The sequence below is a fragment of the Gymnoscopelus microlampas genome (assembly GCF_963454915.1).
Source record: "Gymnoscopelus microlampas genome assembly, chromosome: 10".
In the NCBI taxonomy this organism is placed as follows: Eukaryota; Metazoa; Chordata; class Actinopteri; order Myctophiformes; family Myctophidae; genus Gymnoscopelus; species Gymnoscopelus microlampas.
Genome location: NC_139947.1, coordinates 43,389,977 through 43,411,353, shown reverse-complemented (window position 1 = coordinate 43,411,353; position 21,377 = coordinate 43,389,977). Strand labels below are relative to the sequence as shown.

Below are 21,377 nucleotides of genomic sequence, written 5' to 3'. Positions count from 1 at the left end.
GCTTAGGCCTACCCCATGGCCACGGATGTTACAATTATGTACGATCCCTCAGAAGTACCCGTATCTTCCGTATTGTTCAATTAAAGGCATTTTAATCCGATCGGTGGCCATTTTCGCATAGAGTTATAATGTATCAGAGTGCAATATACCTCCCAACCGATAGGGTCACGTAGTTGAAAGCATACGCGAAAATGCGGAGAAAATGGCCACCAATCGGATTACAATGCTTTATTATTTAACATTAAGGAAGCTACGGGTACTTATGCGGGCCCGCACATAACTTTAACATTCATGGCCATGGGGTAAGCACTTTATATTTGAAATCTGAACGTTTATGTAGATGTACGGGCCAAAAACGGGGAATGTGCAAACAACACTATGTTGAAGTTCATCCGTGATGGCCATGACAGATGACCGTCTTGTGATCCAAGGCGCAAATTTACTAGGGCCAATCAATGGCCAATCACACCGCGACGACACCTCTGGGCTATGGGATCCAGCAGCCTCTTGAATGAACACAGGGACATGGATGTACCCAGATGCATTACACGGAACATAATAAACAACTATTTGTAAACAAAGTGTTATTCTGTGCAAACAGCCAACCCCCCAGGTTAACATAGTTGGCACTTATCGATCTAATAAACTCCATTGATTGGATTGGAATCACCATGCCTGAAATCAAAGTAACACCATTGGGTAAGTGCTGTTGCTAACTTAGCTAACGCTAGCCAACGTTAAAATATCAACAGCGGTCTAAATGTTCACTTCAGCTATTACTAACTTTAGCTACCATGTTGGAAAGTGGCTAACTTTAACCCAACCTGTCACAAGTTTAAAAAATAAATAAAAAAAAAAGCTACTTTTGTTTTTGCTTCCCTTCCTGTTACTTGCTGTCTCATCAAGGTGCTGGACAAGATGTTGGTCGCAGCTGCATCCTTGTGTCAGTGGGAGGCAAGAACATCATGCTGGATTGTGGGATGCACATGGGATACAATGACGATGTAAGTCTAGTTGCCAAGTCTGGAAGCAGAGATTATATCTCTAGGAGTACACACAAACACAAACAAAATGTAAAAGGACCCATAGCAGGCAGGCAGGAGCTGAGACACCTGCCCCCACTCAGTCTGAAAGGTTCAGAGGCAGGCAGAGGGCAGGTCTAGGGGAGAGATGTGGACGTAGAGGAATTCCTATGCTATTGATCTAACTATCTATTATCTAGACCACAATGGAAACAAGTCCCCAGGACTTTTTCGTGTTATCCTTTTAGCCGTAATGTCTTGACTGTACCTTGTGCGGGTCCTATGTTCCCCGCTTTCCTAGGGAGAGCGGGGAACATAGGACCTAACCTAAACCTAACCCTAACCCTAACCTTAGTGGGGGAACATAGAACCAGGGGAACATAGGGATGACCCCCGCACAGCAGTCAGAGCTTGAGGCTGTGCATGGAACTGTTCAGCTTCCTTTAAACTGCCTCCTTTGTGAGTACTTCAGTGTCATGAGAACAGTTAATTAAAAACAGAATTCCATTCAAGACTTAATGAGAATACCTGCCATAAAGCATTAAAATACATCTGTTCCTTGACCTATAGAAGTTGACCATGGTGACTTATTAGAGGATCACACATAACTCTTTTTTAAAAGATATACCTGCTTCACATCAGAACATCACAGAACATGTCCATCACACCTCTGCAGCAGTAGTGGAGTGGAAAACACAAATACTTTCAATACTACTCTAATTTGATGGCCAACAGATGAATTTTTGCCCTAGTTTCCTGTCTCACCTCATTTTTAAAGATCCTGCCACTGGTTGGTCCTGACTATACTGTACATAATGCTCGGGATCGAGAGTAAAAACACCACTAGACGTACATGTCTTAAATTTGACAGTTTGCTAATTGTCTCATGCAATAATGACTTAATGAATGGGGCACTGGTAGATGACTTGCCTTTGTAAAGAGAATAGTGTGCAACACAATCCCTGATTGAGACTTTTGTATTATCATTCCAGAGACGCTTCCCTGACTTCTCCTACATAACCCAAAACGGACGTCTGACAGAGTTTCTGGACTGCGTAATCATTAGGTTTGTAATATCTATACTTTAACTTTTTTATGCACACACACACACGTGTGGCTCGTAGGTGTGTAAAAGAAAAACAGTATCATATTTGTGCAGTTGTTCTGCATAGCGATGCATGTTATATGTTACTGTGTTTCCTAGCCATTTTCACCTGGACCATTGTGGTGCTCTGCCGTACATGAGTGAGATGGTGGGGTACGATGGACCCATCTACATGACCCACCCCACCAAGGCCATTTGTCCCATTTTGCTGGAAGACTTCAGGAAGATCACTGTTGACAAAAAGGGAGAGACCAACTTCTTCACGTCGCAAATGATCAAAGATTGCATGAAGAAAGTGATTCCTTTAAACCTGCATCAAACTGTCCAGGTGAATTACTTAAACAGTTATTTAAAACGTAAACAAATGTCCTTACACACCGGGAGTGTTTATTTTGTGTGATTCATTTAAACTGCTGTTTGTGTCATGAGTTAATCCACAGCAGATTTTACATGTCGATACATATATATATTTATTTATTTTTTCAAGCACATAAGCACACAAAATAATTCATGGTCCATCTGTAATTGTAAATGAACGGGTCAGAGGAACTACTTAGAAGGTGGTGGTGTTGGTGCTTTAATACATGGGTGGTCAAGCGAGATGTACTATGAGTACACACACAGGCCTGTGGGTGGTACAGTAGTTCTAAGGAATCAGACCATAGTTATACTGTCATGTTACAAGGACAAGATGCTGTACATGGCTCTTATACCATGCAAAATATACTGTATCATAGGGCACAAAGATGAATAACATAAGATGAACAACATAATCTACTGGAATAAAGGCTACATATAAACAACCATAAAAGCATAACAATCCTTCCTCAATTTCTACAACAGTCAGCATAGACAGAAACGACAAGACGGCACTGTTTAAAAAAAGCACAGGCAGCAAGATTGGCAGGTTATAATATAAAATCACAGGATTTACTTACTATTAAGCAGTCATTGTTTTACGCCGTGGCTCTGTAGGAGGCAAACCATCTACAAATGGGTCTGTTTGTGTGCCTGTCCGTGACTAATCTTCCAAACCACTTGACTAATCTGCACCAAATGTATTGTGTAGACTGTCAGTAGGACAAGGATTTACTTCCCTGCGTTAATCTTTTCACATATGTTTTATATTTTTTGAAATATCATACTTTCATTTTCGAATGGAAATCATGGCGGTTGGATCGGACTGAAACAGTGCCCAAATATGGAGTCATACATCATAGATGACTGACATTATAGACTGACTACACACAAAATCTATCAAGCTGCTTTTTTATTCACAGTATGTAAATACTTTTTTGGGAAACAGGTGATTTAATTTCCAAAGCTGAAATATGTAACAGTAAGTCAATCTCTAGTAGACATAGTGGCCCTCATTTATCAACGCGGTGCAGATCAAATAATGGGCGTAAGGCGAGATCACCGCAACTTTCAGCATTTATCAATATATCCTGACGAATATTTAAGGCTGTGTTATTTAAATGACGCTCGGTTTCAGCCGTGACATTTATCAAGGCTCTGACCCAATGTACGCTAGTGAAATAGTTTGGCATATAACAAAGTACAATCCTCACATCATTTTAATATGTCCAGATATCCATTCACTTTATACTGTACTAGCTGCTCAGCTTCTTTCATGACATACAGTTTTCCATTCTGGTGAATGCAGGTGGACGATGAGCTGGAGATCAAGGCTTACTATGCAGGCCATGTTCTGGGAGCTGCCATGGTGCACATCAAAGTAGGATCAGAGTCTGTGGTCTACACTGTGAGTATAAACAAGCCTGGCTTACATTAGAATCTGTGAATTTGATTAGTATGGTCTTAATGGCAAATCTCTTTAACATTCAGGGAGATTACAACATGACGCCTGACAGGCATTTAGGGTAAGTGGTATTTATGAAAATACACACTGGTAAGGCTTATGGTTATCTACATACAGCCTCTTGACCTGTTACATATTGTATGTTACATTTCTGAAGGGCTGCATGGATTGATAAGTGTCGTCCAGACCTCCTCATTTCGGAGTCCACATATGCCACCACCATCCGTGATTCAAAACGATGTAGGGAGAGGGACTTTCTGAAGAAAGTGCATGAGACAGTAGAACGAGGAGGAAAGGTAAGTACACTGTACAGTTGAATGTATTAACCACCTTCAACCTGGCCCCCCTATTATGGGCATGTCATTGTAGGCAAAAAGATAAAGGTAAAAAAAGATTACTAGTTCTCACCAATTGTGAGCTTGTAGATGTGTCAACTCTCCAAGTCACGCCCATTTTTGAAATATAACTGTTTAGATAGTTTGACTCGGTGTGTGTGTGTGTGTGTGTGTGTGTGTGTGTGTGTGTGTGTGTGTGTGTGTGTGTGTGTGTGTGTGTGTGTGTGTGTGTGTGTGTGTGTGTGTGTGTGTGTGTGTGTGTGTGTGTGTGTGTGTGTATGTATGTATGTATGTGTGTGTGTGTGTATATATATATATATATATATATATATATATATATATATATATATATATATATATATATATATATATATATACGGTAATGCTAATGTTCTGTTTGTAGGTTCTCATTCCAGTTTTTGCCCTGGGGAGAGCACAGGAACTCTGCATCCTATTGGAAACATTTTGGTAAGGTTGGTCTTTAACCTAACAGGGATTTCCCCTCTGCAAGGGATAGGACTCAATATGTATTATTCTGTAGACGTGAACCTGCCTTCTGTCTAGGTGTGTGAAAACAAACGCGTTTCTCTCAAAGCAACAATCGAGAGATAAAACTGTCATATGACATCATGACACATTTTATGGCACTGATCGTGAGTGGGAGACCAAGTGAAAGCTAGGCCCCAGGGTAATTTGATAAATGAGCACATTTCATGGTTCATAAGTTAATTCTAATTTGGCAAATCTCATTTGGACAGTAAATTGCAGATTAACATTTTAAATCTCCACACAGTATCCATTTATACGATTGTAGGGCATTTACAAAGATTGAAGTGTAACAGAGAGCACAGGAATTCTATTTTGGTGTAGAATATATTTCAACTTTAATGTATTAACTAACCCCTACGCCCAACACATAAAACACACAGCATGAAAGGACCAGTGAGTATCAGCTTTAATTATGCCTCCTGATGAGGTTGTATACAGTATAATGTATCAATTTATATATGTAGTATATGTATTATGTAATATAATGTCAATAAAGAATTTCAATCAATCTCTTTTACAGGCTCTGATAGCACAAATGACCTGCAGAGTACAAATAGAATCTTCTTGACATTGTGCTCACCCATTCACTAAGTCTGTTATGAATGTTAGATCATGTCAGTACTGAATACGCTACTGTTTTTAGGTGTAACAGAGAGAGGTCCTCTGTTATTAACTTGAGGTAAATTATACAACTACTTCTTATTATTGCCTCTTATTACACAGGGAGAGAATGAATCTGAAAGCCCCAATGTACTTCTGCACTGGGCTGACAGAGAAGGCCAATCACTACTACAAGCTCTTCATAACATGGACCAACCAGAAGATTCGCAAAACCTTTGTACAGAGAAACATGTTTGAATTCAAACACATCAAGGCCTTTGATCGCTCCTATGCGGATAATCCTGGACCTATGGTGCGTCAGTTGTTTTTTTTTCTCTTTCTCTCTTTCTCTCCCCAGCAAATTACTTTGTGGTATTTGTACATTATTCATTGGTCTGAACTGAATTATACTGTATTTATTCGTAGGTGGTGTTTGCCACACCAGGTATGCTGCATGCTGGCCAGTCTTTACAAATCTTCAAGAAGTGGGCTGGCAATGAGAAGAACATGGTGAGTGTCACTCAGAACAGGGAGACCTTATTTAATGAAGACCACGCTTGAAATATAACTTTTTCTAATTTCTTTGTACCAGGTAATCATGCCAGGGTATTGCGTTCAAGGGACAATTGGACACAAGATCTTGAACGGGCAGCGGAAACTAGAAATGGAGGGAAGACAAACGGTAAATCAAAAGAGAGTTTTTTTTTATTGTCAAATAGGGTATGGGAATATACTGTATAGACAGAGTAACAGCTGACACTGCTACATTAAGTCACATGTTGTGTACGCTATCATGGGACACATCATGGGTGCTGCCTCATGACTCTTGTTCCCCATTATCCCCTCTCTTTTACTGTCTTTCCCTGCATATAATCCAGTGAAACAGAAATACCTTAAAGCTCTAATCCATAAGATTAATTGCCTAACCGCCAATCAAACCTGAGTCTCCTGAACATGTGCCAGAATGTCTACCCCTGAGCTAACGGAGCACACCTGCTTGCTCAGGGGAGATATTGCAATTTGAGCTTCAGGCGATACCAAAAATTGTGAAAATAGAGCTACAAGCTCACAACGTGTCACGATGCGACGCAATGTGAGCTTGTGAAGCAGATCGGTTATTTTTTACCCTCATACAATGAAGTTTATAGGCAGGGGTGCACATAACTGGTGCGCAGGTGCGCATGCGCACCCAAAATAAAAAATGCGCACCACATCAGGCGACGCGAGGCGCTTTTGCGCACCAACAGCTGGGACAGGAATTTCCAAGCTTTTATTTTTTAGCAAAACTAAAAAATAAAAGCCTGGAGATCGAGGCTAGGAATTTACTTCCTGAAGCCACACTCACACAATCACTCTAAAGCACCCGTCAGCCCCATGTACAGCCATTAGGCACAGGGGTAGAGATATGACTCGCGTCGCCTCGCATCGCCTCGCATTGCCTCGCTGCGTTCACGCAGCCAGCAGCGGCTGTTAAGAGGCACTCGTCACCGAGATGAACGCACCGTAATGGTGCAAAATATGCCGTGAACGTCCCAATCTGGCGGATAAAATCAGCGCAGCAGCACAGGGCACCAACCTTGGGGGCTTTACCTAACAGCGAAAAGAGGAAAAAAAACGGCGAATGAGAAAAAAAAACGGCGAAAATCGGCGGAATTTAGAAGCAGAGCGTCCTTTTTTTCTGGCCCCCCCCCCCCGGTGGACAAAACTGCCCGGTGGGCACCATGCTGACCCCCCCCCCCCCCCCCCCCCCCCCCGTTGACAAAACGGGACGGGACCATGCGCACCAAGTCACATCTCCAGGTGCTCTTCTGCGTACCAGACCTAAAAAGGTATGTGCACCCCTGTTTATAGGACTTAAGTGGTTAACATACTGTACCATACAGATTTGTCTAAATAATATTTTATTCCCTAAAAAAGTTATCTTTAAAAAACACGTTAAATAATAAAGACATTTTTGCGCAGGGCTAAAGCACCTGTCCATCCCCACAGAGTCTAGTGGTTGAATCCACCGCAGTGCATCCAGCAGTGGGGGGAATGAATTGGTATAATGGTTTTAATTGGGAGAAAAAGGGGAAATGAATTGGCTACTAAATATAAAAATAAAAGTGCTGTTACAATACTTGATTCATGTGAGGGAAATGGCTTTAGGGTTTTTATTTACTTTTATAGTGTGTGTGTGTCTCTTTCAGTTGGATGTGAAGCTACAGGTGGAGTACATGTCCTTCAGTGCCCATGCAGACGCCAAGGGCATCATGCAGCTCATCCTCATGGCAGAGCCTCGGAACATGCTCCTGGTCCATGGGGAGGCTGTGAAGATGGAGTTCCTCAAGGGCAAAATTGAACAGGAGTTCAGTGAGTGCAACCTCACTCTTTAACCACTATGACCTCTATATATTTTGTTGTATGTCCAATCACAATGCATCTTAGCTTACCAACTGACATGAATTTATACATGTTTTAGAAATATCAACATATTTAGACATGAAGTGAGAAGCCTAAAATTCGAATGTGGGCAATATGTAGTTAATGTCGACAATCAGTCAATCACTTCTCCCCTATACCATATAAACCATTTGTAGCTCACTGTTAGCCAGAGTTGGCCTTAAAAAGTAAACCTCCAGTAGATGGCGGCATTAGTCAATACATGTTAATTCATGCAGTTGAGTACAATCAGACACTAGACATTACTGTAATTGCTGTTGGCCCATAAGGGGGAATAGACAAGGCAGATCTGATTATGAAAAATAAAGAACATAATATACAGTCTGTGTAACCATTCATCTACCTAAACATATGATTGTGTACATACACCAAAAGACAATGAATGTTAGGCTATCATATCACAGCAAATGAGGTCAAAAGAAAATAATATGAAGTGAGGACGTATTCCTCACTTTCCCCACTTCTACCAGATTCACCTATTCATTTATGATGGTGTGTGTCTTGTTGAATTCTTGTTTGATTCCCAGCACCTGCGGCAACATTTTACTAATCGGAGCACAATCAGCATCCCCATCTACAATTTAGTACTGGACATCATTTAATGCAAGTATTTGCATTTCATGTCCATTAGTATTTCAGTGACCAATCCAAACACATTTATTGGGTAGGCTTTCCATTTCCAGAAACACATCACACAGTGCTTTCACTATCAACTTTTCAACACAAGAGAAGTTTGCCTACTGGCAAATGTCAGTACACAGCGAGTGAGTGTTCTTTTTTTTTGTATTCATCACTGCATAAAGTACTGTAATACAGTATCTGTGATGAACACAGACTGTTGTTCCAGACAGTGCTAGAACTAACAGAGGAGTTCACAGAAACAAACAAGGATATGTGTCCTTGCTCCCGCAAGGACACACATCCTGTAATATGCACATGTATGACTAACTTTGTTCTGAATATCACTGAATTACACCAGTAATACCCGGGCTACTGTAAGACCATTTCAGCTTGGAGCAGGTTTTCAGCATTAACAACAGTGTACGAGAATGACCTGTATGATGTCTTTGTGTATTCTAGGTATAAACTGCTATATGCCAGCTAATGGTGAAACCGTGACTGTCCCCACCAACCCTAGCGTACCAGTGGACATCTCACTCAACCTGCTCAAGAGGGAAATGGCTCTTGGGGGTGTGTCCTGTTTGCAGTTTCAAAACCCTTTTCTTTGCTCTATTCATCAAATGTTGCTCCAAAATGTTTAGGTTATTACTGCAGTATGATTTTTGCCCAGTTTTGCGGCCTAATATTCAGTATTGTGTGATGCATTACAGTTTGAGATCCTATCCAGTTATACAAAAGTTACAACTAACACAACTGGTAATATTTGTATTGGCCTAACATTACTGTTTGTTATTCATTATTTTCTATTAAATCAAAGGGCCCCTTCCAGATCCAAAGAAACCTCGGACCATGCACGGAACGCTGATCATGAAAGAAAACGTATGTTTTTCAGTAGATTTTCTGACTTCACAGAAAACAGAATATCTTAATTAGTAGGCTGAAAGGATTCTATGATTAACTCAAGATATTTGATTACAAAGCAGTTCTAGCTTAGCTACAGTATGATGCTGCCTCATTTGTCCTGTCATTCATACAAACACACAAAGCACAATTTTAGGCTGTAGTTGGCAGCACTCAGCAGATGATTGAGGATAAACCTGCTGGGCCATTAGTAATTTGCAACCTTACTTCAGTACTTTTAACCACTTAAACCCTATATACTTAATTGACCGGAGTCCCCCAGAGGTCTATCTTGCCCCCTAGAATAGGAACACTAGGGTTCACACTTGCACGTGTGACACTTATTTCAGCCCCATAAATGTGTGAGAGAAAATTCCCCTTGTTCACTTTTTGTTTTCTATTTTCTTCCTCATCGTATCAGTTCAGTTATGCTGTCTCATGGGACTTGATTGACGGACGACAATTAATCAATTCATTCTCAACTTCCCTTGAATAGAGTCTGAGGTTGGTTTCTCCAGAGCAGGCCTTGAAGGAACTTGGCCTCAACGAGCACCAGTTACGCTTCACCTGCCATGTTCAGCTCCAGGACCCCCACAGCGACCCTGACACACTCCACAGAATTTACACACACCTAAAGAGGTGAGGGGGCCACAGCAGGGGAGAATGGGAGGGCCACAAATAGCGTCACAAGTTATTCAGTAACATTTCACATCGCCCCTTCCATTACCTTCGTTTTCCTTGATAAATCACATTCCTTCTTTTCTCCTACCTTCATCCTCTACCTTTTGTATATTTAAAAAATAATAGTTTTACAGGTTTTTCTTCTTAGCTCTTATTTCTTCATTCTCTGCCATATTGAATATTATGGGGATCAAGGCATTTTTGTTACACGCATAGTCCAATTACTCTAGAGAGAACCCTGTGTTACATTGGTCAGAGTCTTCCATTCCAACTGTCTTAATAGTAATAATATAGTAATAATAATAATGTTATAAAATGTTAAATTATGTGATAAAATATAGTGGGGCAAAACGGTAGATTATTACACTTTTACTCATGTGAAATGATTCCTTGGTATTCTATTGTGGGTTTGTGCTACAGTGTGTTAAAAGGTTACACCATCCAGCACCTCCCTGACAGTACGGTCATGGTGGAATCTATAGTCATCAAAGTGTCATCTTCAGCTGAAGACACCAACACAAAGGTCCTCCTGCTCTCCTGGAGTTATCAGGTAAAGCAAATTTTGCCAAAATAGTTTTTTTCTGAAATACAAAGTGTTCATTTAAATCTAGGCTATTATATGGGGCCATTTTTACACACTTTAAATCACTCTGGATTTTACTTTGTAATAACGGATCTTTAACCACTTAAAGTTTAAGTGGTTAAAGATCCGGTATTACAAAGTAAAATATATAAGGTTTAAGTCTTAAACCTTATATATTTTGTTGACTGGGGTCCCCCAGGGGTCTGTACTTGGCGTGCTCCTTTTTGTCCCACTACTACAACACTAAATGTCTTCACAGACAATAGCTAATCTACAAGTTCACATCAGCTGATCTGAGCTTGTAGATCACCTATTTGACCCTATTATGACATGCCTAGAATTAGGATGCTCGGGGGTCATGTGATTAAAACTCAAGAGCTGAAAGCAGAGGGAGACTATATTCAAACTGTTTTCTAGTAAGTGGGTGTCAGCCAGTGGAAGACATACTGTAATGGTGGGCTCTGTGGTTGTGCATCTGCCCAGACTCAGAGTGCTGGATGAGCCGTGACGTGTCAAGCATGGTATCTGACACCAAAACGTGTGTACAATGTTTCCTCATGATCTCAGGTTAAGGTTAATCGCTTCATATCTATAACCTCAGTGTTTATAATATAATTGTGGCAACAAAATTGGAAGCACACAATTATGTAGCTGGAGCATTTAATATTTTCCATTCACTGAAACAAAGGGCACTAATTAGATGGTTCCTTCCTTTTATTTATGTAAAGCAACTTTGGGTACTTAGAAAAGCGTTATATAAATCTGAGCTATTATTAGAATAGCAGCCACGATTTCACCATTAGATAGGGTGTGCACTGACTTTTGAACACATAGTGTATTTTTACATTTGTTATAACCTCAAGATATTAATGCATGAATCATACTGATGATTTGTTCTAAACTGGAACATTTATTTATAAAGTTAACATTTACCTCGATTTAGCAATATAATGTCATTTGAAATGTAATGATATTGTTACTTCTCGGCTAGACTATTAGTCACTATTGGCAACTTACCAATTATAAGTTTCAAAGACGAATCAAATATATTCTCCTACAGTGCTTATTGTTAACTTCCTGTTCTGCTTTACTTTGTCAGGATGAAGACCTGGGGAGCTTCCTTTCTACTCTCCTGAAAAAAGGGCTTCCTTCTGGATTGTGCTGAAATATCAGAAACCAAAAATGTGTGAAGATGATCAAACTGCACATCAGCGATGAAGGTCATCCAGCGTAGGCACATAAATGACCCAAGATCTACAAGCTTGTGTTCTGAGCTTGTAGGTCAGCAAGAGATTAGGGGGAAAAGAGCAGACCACGTACAGAGCCAACTTGGGTCAATTTTCCTAAGTGAAGAGTCTTCAAGGGGTTAAATGTTCCCTGAAATTGTGCATATTTTATAGATGGGGATCTTTTGTTTGTATCTTTGGAGAGAAGTTCACAGTTGTTAATCTAGATGTACCTGCCCAAGGGCCTAGGAATAAGACATGTAAATTCGCATTTTGTAAGGTCGATTTTTGCTTTGGATATTGTACAAATACCAAATTCACTAAACCTATATTAAAAAAAGACAGTTTAGAATTACTTGCATTTATTTTTGTGTTAAATGTGTTGTTTTTATACATGCTACGTGAGTACGGTATGTGATGTGGAATTTGAATATACATTAACACAGACGTCAAAGCTATCAATTTGGACGAACCACAAGTGTCCTCCTAAATCCACCTAGCTTGTTGAAATGGTATACACTCCTCTGGCCCTCCCAAGCCTTCCCCACATCCACTTGAGCTTCAGCGGCTTCCATTTGCAGTGGTTTGTGATGGCATAGTAAAGCAAGGGGTCCAGGCATGTGTTTAGGGTGACCATGGCTGTAGTCACCCGCTTGGCTATGTGGATGGCATTCGCAGCGGAGCAGTGCTCAATGAACCCCTGGCGTAGAAGCAGGTGGAGAAAACTGACCAAGTGATAGGGGAAGAAACAGAGCAGGGTGATGGCCAGAAGGGTATAGATGACCCTCTGGGCTCGTCGGGACGTTATAGTACGGATCAGTGAAATGCGCCTAGCAGCCAGTGGGTAACAAACCAGTATGATTCCAGAAGGCAGCAGGGAGCCAATGAGGCCCAGCAGGATGTACGGCGCCAGACGCCTATCCCACTCATCCTGGGCGAGGTTTTCAAAGCAGCTATGGCCGAGGGACCCTTCCGTGTCCTTTGTTTCCAGAGGTCCCATGAGGACAAAAGTCAACACAACCACTACACAAACCGCCCACAGCACCACACTCACCCCAACAGAGCAGCAGGAATTACGCAACCTCAAATAGGTGTGTGGATGTATAGTAGCGACATAACGGTCCACACAGATACAGGTCATGAAGGCAACGCTCATGTAGATGTTGGCGTAGAACAGGATCCCTGTGGCGAGGCATGCCGCATCTCCGAAGACCCAACTGTTTTTGTTGATGTAGTAGTGGATGCGGAAGGGCAGGGTACAGAGGATGCCGGTGTCCGCCAGAGCCAGATTGATGATATAGACATTGGATGAGGTACGTGGTGTGATCTTGAAGGTGAAGACGAAGAGGGCGACCAGGTTACCTGGTAGACCCACCAGCAGAACCATGCTGTAGACTATAGGGAACATCCAATACTGGTACTCAGATGCTGGTACGCTGCAGTTGCTTCCGACTGTGTCCATAGTGTCAGAATAGGTCTAAATGATGTAATAAGATGAATTATTATTTCTATAAGTAGAAACTCCTTCGGCTGATCAGCAACACTTTACAGCAGTCTGGAGCAGGAGATGTATTTTCTTCTCATGTAATACACAAATCTGGCAAAACGATATTGTTCCCATTAGAAACAAAAACACTTTAATACATTTGAGCAGATACTTTTCTGCTTTGTTGATTAATACAAATTGAATACAAATCTCTCATTTTCGTTAATATACTTTGTTCTTTCTTAGAATAAACATTCTAACGACTTATGCTCAGTTATTTTTGCTCAAGTAGTGTGATACACAAAAGTGAAATCAAGTTGTTTGTAGAGGGTTTACTTACCCAAGTTTCTGATGGGCTCTAATAGCTAATCCTGTGACACAAGTAAGCGCTCAATCAAACAAATAGCTTGGCCTTTTTACTCTAGACATATTGCTGGTACCTTTGTCAATGGTGGAAAATGTCATGCTGATCTTTGCTCTGTGCGTTTATTTGAAGTTATTGATGTGGGTGGATAGACATAACAGGAAGCCACAATCGGAGAGAAAGCGTCATGAATCCACCTACTCACTGTACTGTTTGTCATGGGTGCAAGATTAGTTTAGTGTAAATGGTTGCTGTGAGAGCTTGCATATTGGTGTAAAAAAAATGACATTGTAATTGGGGCTGCACGATATTAGGAAAATATTCGATATGTGATTAGACTGTTGAATATTTCGATGACAATATGACTCACGATAAATAAACACATTTTGAAGTGTACAGTTTTAATGTCTTTCTGCTTGAGGCTTGCTGCTAACATACAACCCAGACAACGAATAGCCTACTGTATGCACACACTGAAATAATGCACCTGGCTACTGCTGCTTTTGCACTGAATATATACCACCAACTTAGCAAAACACTTTCTCACTACGCCCCTTAAAATATTTTCTTCTAATCTAAACAAAAACATCCTTTATACCTGAATTGTTGAAATGAATAAAAATAATTGATGTGATATTAGAGTGATTGGCCAAATGTATAGATATGCAGAGTGTGAATAAATGCCACGTAAATATACAATTTATTGCAGTTCAAGCAGACTTTTGCAATATGTATATTGCGATGGCGGTTAATGTTGGATATATTGTGCAGCCCTAATTGTAATTACACATTAAGTAGTAGTAGTACATTAAAAAGTTGAATTAATTTAGTTCACATGTCTCTGTTTATATTTAGGCTACCGAATATGCTTTGTCTATATGGAATCAGGTAATCACTACTTTATTTGAATTATATAACAATTTGAATTCGTATAAAATGTTAATTGCCCTAAATTGTGCTAACGATTTCTCAAGCAGGTTGATAATGACTAGTATGATGCTGATGAAATATACTTAACACATTCACTGTCATTTTTTATTTCACACTAGATGGCACCAAAGATACACACTTGTACTTGTAAATGTACCAAGTGCATTGGGATGGTGGTAGTCTGGATAAATGTATTTTCAGTCCTTCTGACACATTTTGGGCTGTGGCCTGGTCATGATGTCTAAACTCACCTCTGAAATCTGATCCCTCATCCTCGTGGTGATGTTCCTGTAGAGATTTGTGCCAGTGTGTTTCCCCCTGAAGCATGCTGACACCACCTCTGTGAGGAACATGGGTCATGCAGGTTGGACCATTAGTTCTGTCCATCTGTCAAGGCTCATAACACCACCATGCAGCACCTGATCCAGCAGTGCCTCAGCAGTCTGTCCTCCACTCTGTACACCGCAATCCTCACAACTGTGACAAAGTTCATAGGGAGGTTGTTGTAAGTTATTATGCAGAATGTTTTGTACGTGGGTGTTCATGTCCTGTCAGTGTCCGGCTGTCCCATTTGACCCATTCTCCTCTATCACCTCTGCTTTCACCATAAGCTTCGTAGACCTAAACAAGTGTTGCATTACTAATACAAGGCCTAATTTAGGCTGAATAGGATAAGGATAAATGCTGCAGTTATATTACACTACATAAGATTCTCTGGAAAACCATTTACAATAAAAATCTAGTCTGCACATTGCATTGTAGATCCTAAAACACATTAATTTATGTTTTGGCATCCATGCCTTCTTCAGAATAAAGATCATTAATGCACAGGTGTAGCCACATTCATGCTACTTCTGAGATCAGGTGTACAAAGTACCAATGTACATAAAGTGATGGGCGATAAATACCACTCAAAACTAACAAAGTTAAGTTTATACAGGTACCACGTTAGACAGGAAGAGAGGGGCATAGGTAAAAATGGAAACCTTCAATTATATAGCAGCACAGGTCTTTACATTTTGAAGTGATTGATGGCATATCAGTGTGAGTTCATCTGGATCATCTAGTAAAAGTATAAGATCTTTCATTAATTCAATCTATTCAACTGCATAAAAAGTAAAAACACTTTTATTAAAATATATACAATTTTACTGTACTGATAGACATTTCAATTAAAATCACAGTGCAAAAACAGTCTTTCCTATTGTTTTTTTTAGGATTTATTTTGGGGCTTTTATGCCTTTATTGACAGGACAGTAGGCTGACAGGAAATGGGGAGAGAGATGGGGAGTGACATGCAGCAAAGGCCGTTGGGATCGGGACTCGAACCCGCGGCGTGCTGTCAGGCTACACTGAGCCTAGGTGCCCGGACCGCTATGCCAGCGGTCCAGGCCAGTCTTTCCTATTGTTAAACATTATTTGCAGTTGATAGACATTTAAATCAAACTGACCGCAATGCAAAAACAATTCAATAGAAAATATTGTATCACCATAATTTTCCGAACTGTCCTAATTTCTTGCCTGTCCTAAAATCTTATAGGCCATTTTGCATATCAAATCAACAGAAAATAACACTTCTTAGAAACATAAGCCACAATACAATAATAAAAAATAACAAAAACAAAAGACAAAAATCTTTAACATTGATATATACCCATATATAGAATTAAACTAAAAGGAAAATACATATACATGTAATACATACATAGAAACATACACATAAATATATTGAAGAAAAAACATTTAAGACACAAAAAAACACAACATAAAATAATAACATAAAAGTAACTGATTAACTGAGTACCTACAGAGATCGATTTACTATTCACCAATGTCTTCAATCCTGCACAACATGTATTGTTACATTGATTGTACATACAATGCTTTCGCCCTTTTATTTATCCTTAGAGATGTAGATCTGGTATTTCCCCCATTTTATAACAATCTTCCCATCTATCATGTTTTCTGTAAAAAAAGTTGTTCATACGAGGCTACCTTTCCTAGTTCTGTAAAGCATTCCTGATAAGATGGGACTCCTAGCTTCTTCCATCCTCTCATTAAAGTCTGTCTACCCACCATCAAAGCTGATTAGATCAATTCTGCATTCACGGAACCCCTCACTACCACTGGGTCACCCAAAACACATAATCTTCAAAATCATTGCTATTGATCTCCTTCAAACAATGATGAATGTTGTTCCAAAACTCATGAATCTTAGAGCATTGCCAGAGAGCATGAAGCAACTTGCCCTCTGCGACACTTCCAACAATCTGCTGACTCCTTAAGGCCTAAACGATGCAGTCTGAATGGTTTCCAGTTAAAGCAATTAAGAATTTTGAGAAACATTTCAACCAAACTAATGAACACAATGCAAAAATTATCACTTGTCAGTTAACAAAACGTTTTGCTTCAAAATCAAAGAAAACAAACGCCAAATACCATTTACATTTGGTTCGTAATTAAACAGATCACATAATGTAATAATTTGGTTTATCATATCATTATCACATTTAAACTAACAGATTAGACAAATTGCAAAGGAAAGGTGTCTACCCATTATATTAATATAGCTTATTCAGTATAAATGTATTGACTGTACTCGTTATAATGGTACACTATGAAATGATGTTTCTGATGCTGAGATAGGGTTACACTCACCATGTGATCACATAATAAGCCCATAGTTATTGTAAAGAACATGAGTAGAAGGACACAGTGTGTGTGCACATACTATGTGACAATTCAAAATACACTAATGACTACATAGGTAGTTATAATATATGCAAGGCTTACAGTTTCAGATGCATCATAGCACTACTGTAGGTACTCGTGTCTGCCCTGCTATTGTAGTTGAGCTAAATTAGTTAAGACACATTAGAACCAACCAGAATCATTAATGGGTGTGTGTGTGTGTATATACTGTACTTAAACACTTCTACCCTCCACCTTCTTGTTTTGGCTGTCTTTGCCAAAAGGTGACCAAGAAAGGTGCACACCTAAGGATTCCGTCATCCAGGGCATTCTGCTGGGTGTCAATCTGCACACAGAACGATAACCCTTGATAGCTTTGATATGTATTGAAGGTGTGTGTGACGTTATAGCAAAGACCACAGTTACAAGTAAGTGCTGTGGAGCTATTGTGTACAGTAAATGAGGCAACCATGGGGGCAGTTGATTTGAGTTCCATCTGCTCCTGTCCAGCCACAGAACTATCCACAGGCAACACCACAAAGGCCTGTTGAAAACTCTCTCCAATGTAACATCGTAGATCCATAGGCCAACAGTATTCTCCGTGGTCTCCTGTGAAAAGAAGCCAGTATAATCTTGCTTACTTACAACTATGTGTCATGTAATTTGATATGAGGCAGTGGTGGTACGACATGCTTGATATAATGAATACATTTACAAGTGATGATAGTCTATTAATAGAATAGATATGCATTTTCATCAAATTACCCAGCTCAAGTTAGTTGAATAGCACGCACTATGAGAATAATTTTGTGACTCACCTACTGTGCAATCGTTGAAACGGATATTCCGATTATCCTGAAGCTGCATTTTTTTGTGAAAGGTCGAAACTGAGCACTCCATTAAACAGTGAGTGGGCAATGTCATGTCACTGGGCATCTCTTTCAGCAAACGCTCCCCCCTTGTGCACACAATTTTCCCCTCAGCTAGTAGAATGGTAGAGAGCATGCCACAGGACACCCAAATTATGAAATATCTTGCCATCCTTTCCGGCAGCAACATAACATCAAAGATGAAGCAATTATATGGTTCCTGGTCTTGTTGTCGTCTTGTGCTGGTTTTATTTCAGTCAAGAACTGATATATTGCATACACAACTCAAGAGTCAAATCTTGATATTTCCATTGCAGCAAAAGATGGATAAATATTTTGAGTTAAAAATGGATGCAGAGCGACTGACAATGTTGAAGACCTTTTGTGAAGTGCGCAATAGACTGTGATGACTGAGTAACGCCTGCATTTCTGGAGCACTGTGCCAATCCATGGTGCCAACATTTCAACCACTGCCCCACAGCCCCCCTTCCCTCGAGAACTTTCTGACATACTGCACAGCAAAATCGGGAGTATTAATTTCACTCTGAAAGTGTACAAATGAACCCATGAGGGTAAAAATTTGAAAATGGACCATCCCCTTTTCAAAAGGGAGCTTTCAACAGGCATTTGTGGTTTTGCCTGTGCCTGTGCCTGTTCCTGTGCCTGTACCAGATTTGTGGCTGGGCCCATAAGGATCCATGTTCACACTTTCAGAGTTAAATTAGCATTCTGGATTTTGCTGTGTATAGCACACTAGACAGCTATGATTATACATTACCATATTATAAACAAAGATTACAGTAAGTTGCACTGTGAGAAAATAGATATACAGCACATCTTTGACAATAGATTTATTGTAGTCATCTTTATTCAAAGAATATGTGCAAGGTATCTGTTGAATTTGATCAAAACAGATGTGGTAAAACATCCCACAGTGTGACTGAAATGGTTGGTTATGTAATGAGATAATATATAATATTTTACATATCCCTGTGATAAATAGGATTGCACAAATAATTGCCCTATACAACTGGATGACTTTTGGCCTTCAACACAATGTGGTAGTTGTCAGATTCAGGAATGGCTGTTATACACAGTGATTGTAGACGCAACTGGTGAGAAAACATTTGGCTGGGGATAACCACATATTTTTGGAGGGAACACTAGTTCTTTTTCTGCTTTATTGCCTTGCCATTTCCTAACCATGTAGGGTTGGAAAATATGGCTGCCTGAAATAGCTCTCTTCAGTGTGCACATGAAAAATATTTAAGCTAGACTGACAACATATATTTAACTTAACACCGTCAATCTCTATTCTTCGAAATAGAGAGTAAGGACCTTAAATTGATATACTGAATATTTTTTTGCAGATATATGATCTTTTCTGGATTCATATTTAGAATAAATTAAACAACACATGAATTTAAATCAATTGCATGAGATATTCAGCTTGTACAGCATGTTTCAACAACTAATTAGATTGGGGACTTTCAGGATGTAAAAGTGATGCAATCTGATATCATCAATTTAAAGCTAAACTATGTTCAACCATTGTGCTCCACTGATAGCCATCACATTATCCATCTTCAAAGGAATAATATAAAATGTAATACAAACACAATAAGTGAGAAGGAATAAGTGCATGCATTATATTTTCCTCAATATTTTACATTATTTATGGACCTTGTGTTTTTCTGTCGCATTAAAATGCAAAGATGTTACACATTCTACACAACATGGTGCACTAGTTAACAGGAGTTAACAGACATGCACAGGACTTTAAAACCAGCCTTAGTCTTCGGTGGGCAGCTGGGTGGGTGTGACACAGCCACATGTACGGGTGAGCTGCACAGAGGAGATCACAACTGTGCCACCTTCGTCCATGTACAGGACAGGCATCATTACTTGGGAGATGGACTGGCAGCATGGCATCTGGGCATAAAAGAATGAGAGGGGGGGGGGGAGGGTGAAACATGAGTGTCATATGTTGTACAGCCTGTCAGTGTTCAAACTCCCTCCACCTCCCGGCCTCCTCCCTGTGGCATTTAGTTTCATATGTTAATGGATGATTCTGTGGATTGTACTGTGATTCTGTGGATTGTACTGTGGTATCTTAACTTATGCATTGAAATGTTCAATGTTATGTTCTTGTAATAACTGTATTTTAGGCTCTGCTTTGGGGCGTTTGTCATCTCAGATATTCTGTGTCATGCTTGCAGAGATCATCTGTATCACAGGTGCTGAGTCACACCGCCAAACTGAATGCAATAGCATTGCAACAAGTGATTATTCCTGACGAAAGTGTCTAACTGAAACAGGATATTGTGTTGACCACATAACGGCAACGTGGTTGCTATTGGTTGGAATCACAGCAAGCTTGGTCTTCAACCAGCCACATTTTTCACATGTCTCCCCCCTTCTCCGCTCCCTCCATTGGATCCCATTTACTGCCCTCGACCACCCTGCAGGCTTATGCAAAGGCTAAAATGTAACCAGTGGGTGTAAGGAGCAGCACTCTACGGACCATTAGTGGGATTTGTCTTGCAATATACAATTTAGGCATTTAGCAGATGCTCTTACCCAGAGCGACTTACATTAAGCAAGGTAAACACATACATCAAATGCAGAGAGACAGTATAGTGCTTCAGTAAACTAGGATCTCAGGTAAACCAATAACCTAGCATCAGTTTAACAATTCACTATCAAATGTGCATTGAAACTAAAGGATACCTGTAAACAATGAACCTAACATCTGTTTAAATAACATGCTATGTAATACATGTACATTTTTAACATTGTGGTCAAGAAAAGCAAGCCTAAGTAACAAAAACATGAGAACAAATGACCACGGTATGTCTGCATGGTTGTCATATCTAGGTCATGTGCTAAGGGTTGAGGTTGAGTCTGAAGAGGTGAGTCTTCAGATTACAGCAGAAAATTGGAAGTGAGTCTGCAATTCTAACTGCAATGAGAGAAGAGTCTGGGATGTGTGGAGCGTTGTCCCTGGTGTTTTAGGGAAGGTTCAGACAGCTTCCCTGTGTTATCTGATCTGAGTGAGAGGGAGGGGTTGTAGGGTTGGATCAGGCTTTGAAGTTATGGGGGTGTCATCCGTTTGGTTGCTTGGTAATGTCAATGCCTGTGGTTAAAAATG

At 40.0% G+C, this 21,377-nt stretch overlaps 2 protein-coding genes and 1 long non-coding RNA gene across 6 annotated transcripts; 1 reads left to right on the top strand and 2 right to left on the bottom strand.

Annotated features, from left to right (window-relative positions):
• Positions 1 to 504: 504 nt before the first annotated feature.
• Positions 505 to 12,301, top strand: ints11 (integrator complex subunit 11). Its single transcript, XM_084070478.1, has 17 exons — positions 505 to 699; positions 907 to 1,004; positions 2,015 to 2,088; positions 2,227 to 2,455; positions 3,794 to 3,892; positions 3,976 to 4,010; positions 4,107 to 4,245; positions 4,688 to 4,752; positions 5,557 to 5,746; positions 5,860 to 5,943; positions 6,026 to 6,115; positions 7,623 to 7,785; positions 8,956 to 9,066; positions 9,314 to 9,375; positions 9,893 to 10,035; positions 10,498 to 10,627; positions 11,760 to 12,301. The coding sequence occupies exons 1-17, from the start codon at positions 672 to 674 to the stop codon at positions 11,823 to 11,825; spliced, it is 1,806 nt and encodes a 601-aa protein (XP_083926604.1). The 5' UTR covers positions 505 to 671; the 3' UTR covers positions 11,826 to 12,301.
• An 80-nt stretch (positions 12,302 to 12,381) lies between these two features.
• On the bottom strand, positions 12,382 to 15,194 carry LOC311054478 (lysophosphatidic acid receptor 6). 4 transcript variants are annotated; one of them, XM_084070482.1, is made up of 2 exons: positions 13,713 to 15,194; positions 12,382 to 13,363 (listed from the first exon to the last, which is right to left on the bottom strand). In XM_084070482.1, the coding sequence occupies exon 2, from the start codon at positions 13,346 to 13,348 to the stop codon at positions 12,383 to 12,385; it is 966 nt and encodes a 321-aa protein (XP_083926608.1). In that variant the 5' UTR covers positions 13,349 to 13,363; positions 13,713 to 15,194; the 3' UTR covers position 12,382. The 4 variants fall into 4 exon arrangements, with proteins under 4 accessions (XP_083926608.1, XP_083926605.1, XP_083926606.1 ...); XM_084070479.1 differs by having other exon boundaries at positions 14,918 to 15,194; XM_084070480.1 differs by having other exon boundaries at positions 12,382 to 13,483; positions 13,713 to 15,193.
• Positions 15,195 to 15,776: 582 nt separating this feature from the next.
• Positions 15,777 to 18,715, bottom strand: LOC311053761. The gene is made up of 2 exons (XR_014601675.1): positions 18,176 to 18,715; positions 15,777 to 17,966 (listed from the first exon to the last, which is right to left on the bottom strand). It is a non-coding gene; the product is annotated as an uncharacterized lncRNA (long non-coding RNA).
• Positions 18,716 to 21,377: the final 2,662 nt, after the last annotated feature.

Bases quoted from the DNA above. Each gene is read 5' to 3' on its own strand.
- LOC311054478 (XM_084070479.1), bottom strand. From the start codon at position 15,019: ATGTTCCTCACAGAGGTGGTGTCAGCATGCTTCAGGGGGAAACACACT. The intron at 13,364-14,917 runs GTGAGTTTAGAC...TACATCATTTAG, and splicing joins TGAGGGATCAGATTTCAGAG to ACCTATTCTGACACTATGGA.
- ints11 (XM_084070478.1), top strand. From the start codon at position 672: ATGCCTGAAATCAAAGTAACACCATTGG. The intron at 4,753-5,556 runs GTAAGGTTGGTC...CTTATTACACAG, and splicing joins ATCCTATTGGAAACATTTTG to GGAGAGAATGAATCTGAAAG. The intron at 6,116-7,622 runs GTAAATCAAAAG...TGTCTCTTTCAG, and splicing joins AAATGGAGGGAAGACAAACG to TTGGATGTGAAGCTACAGGT.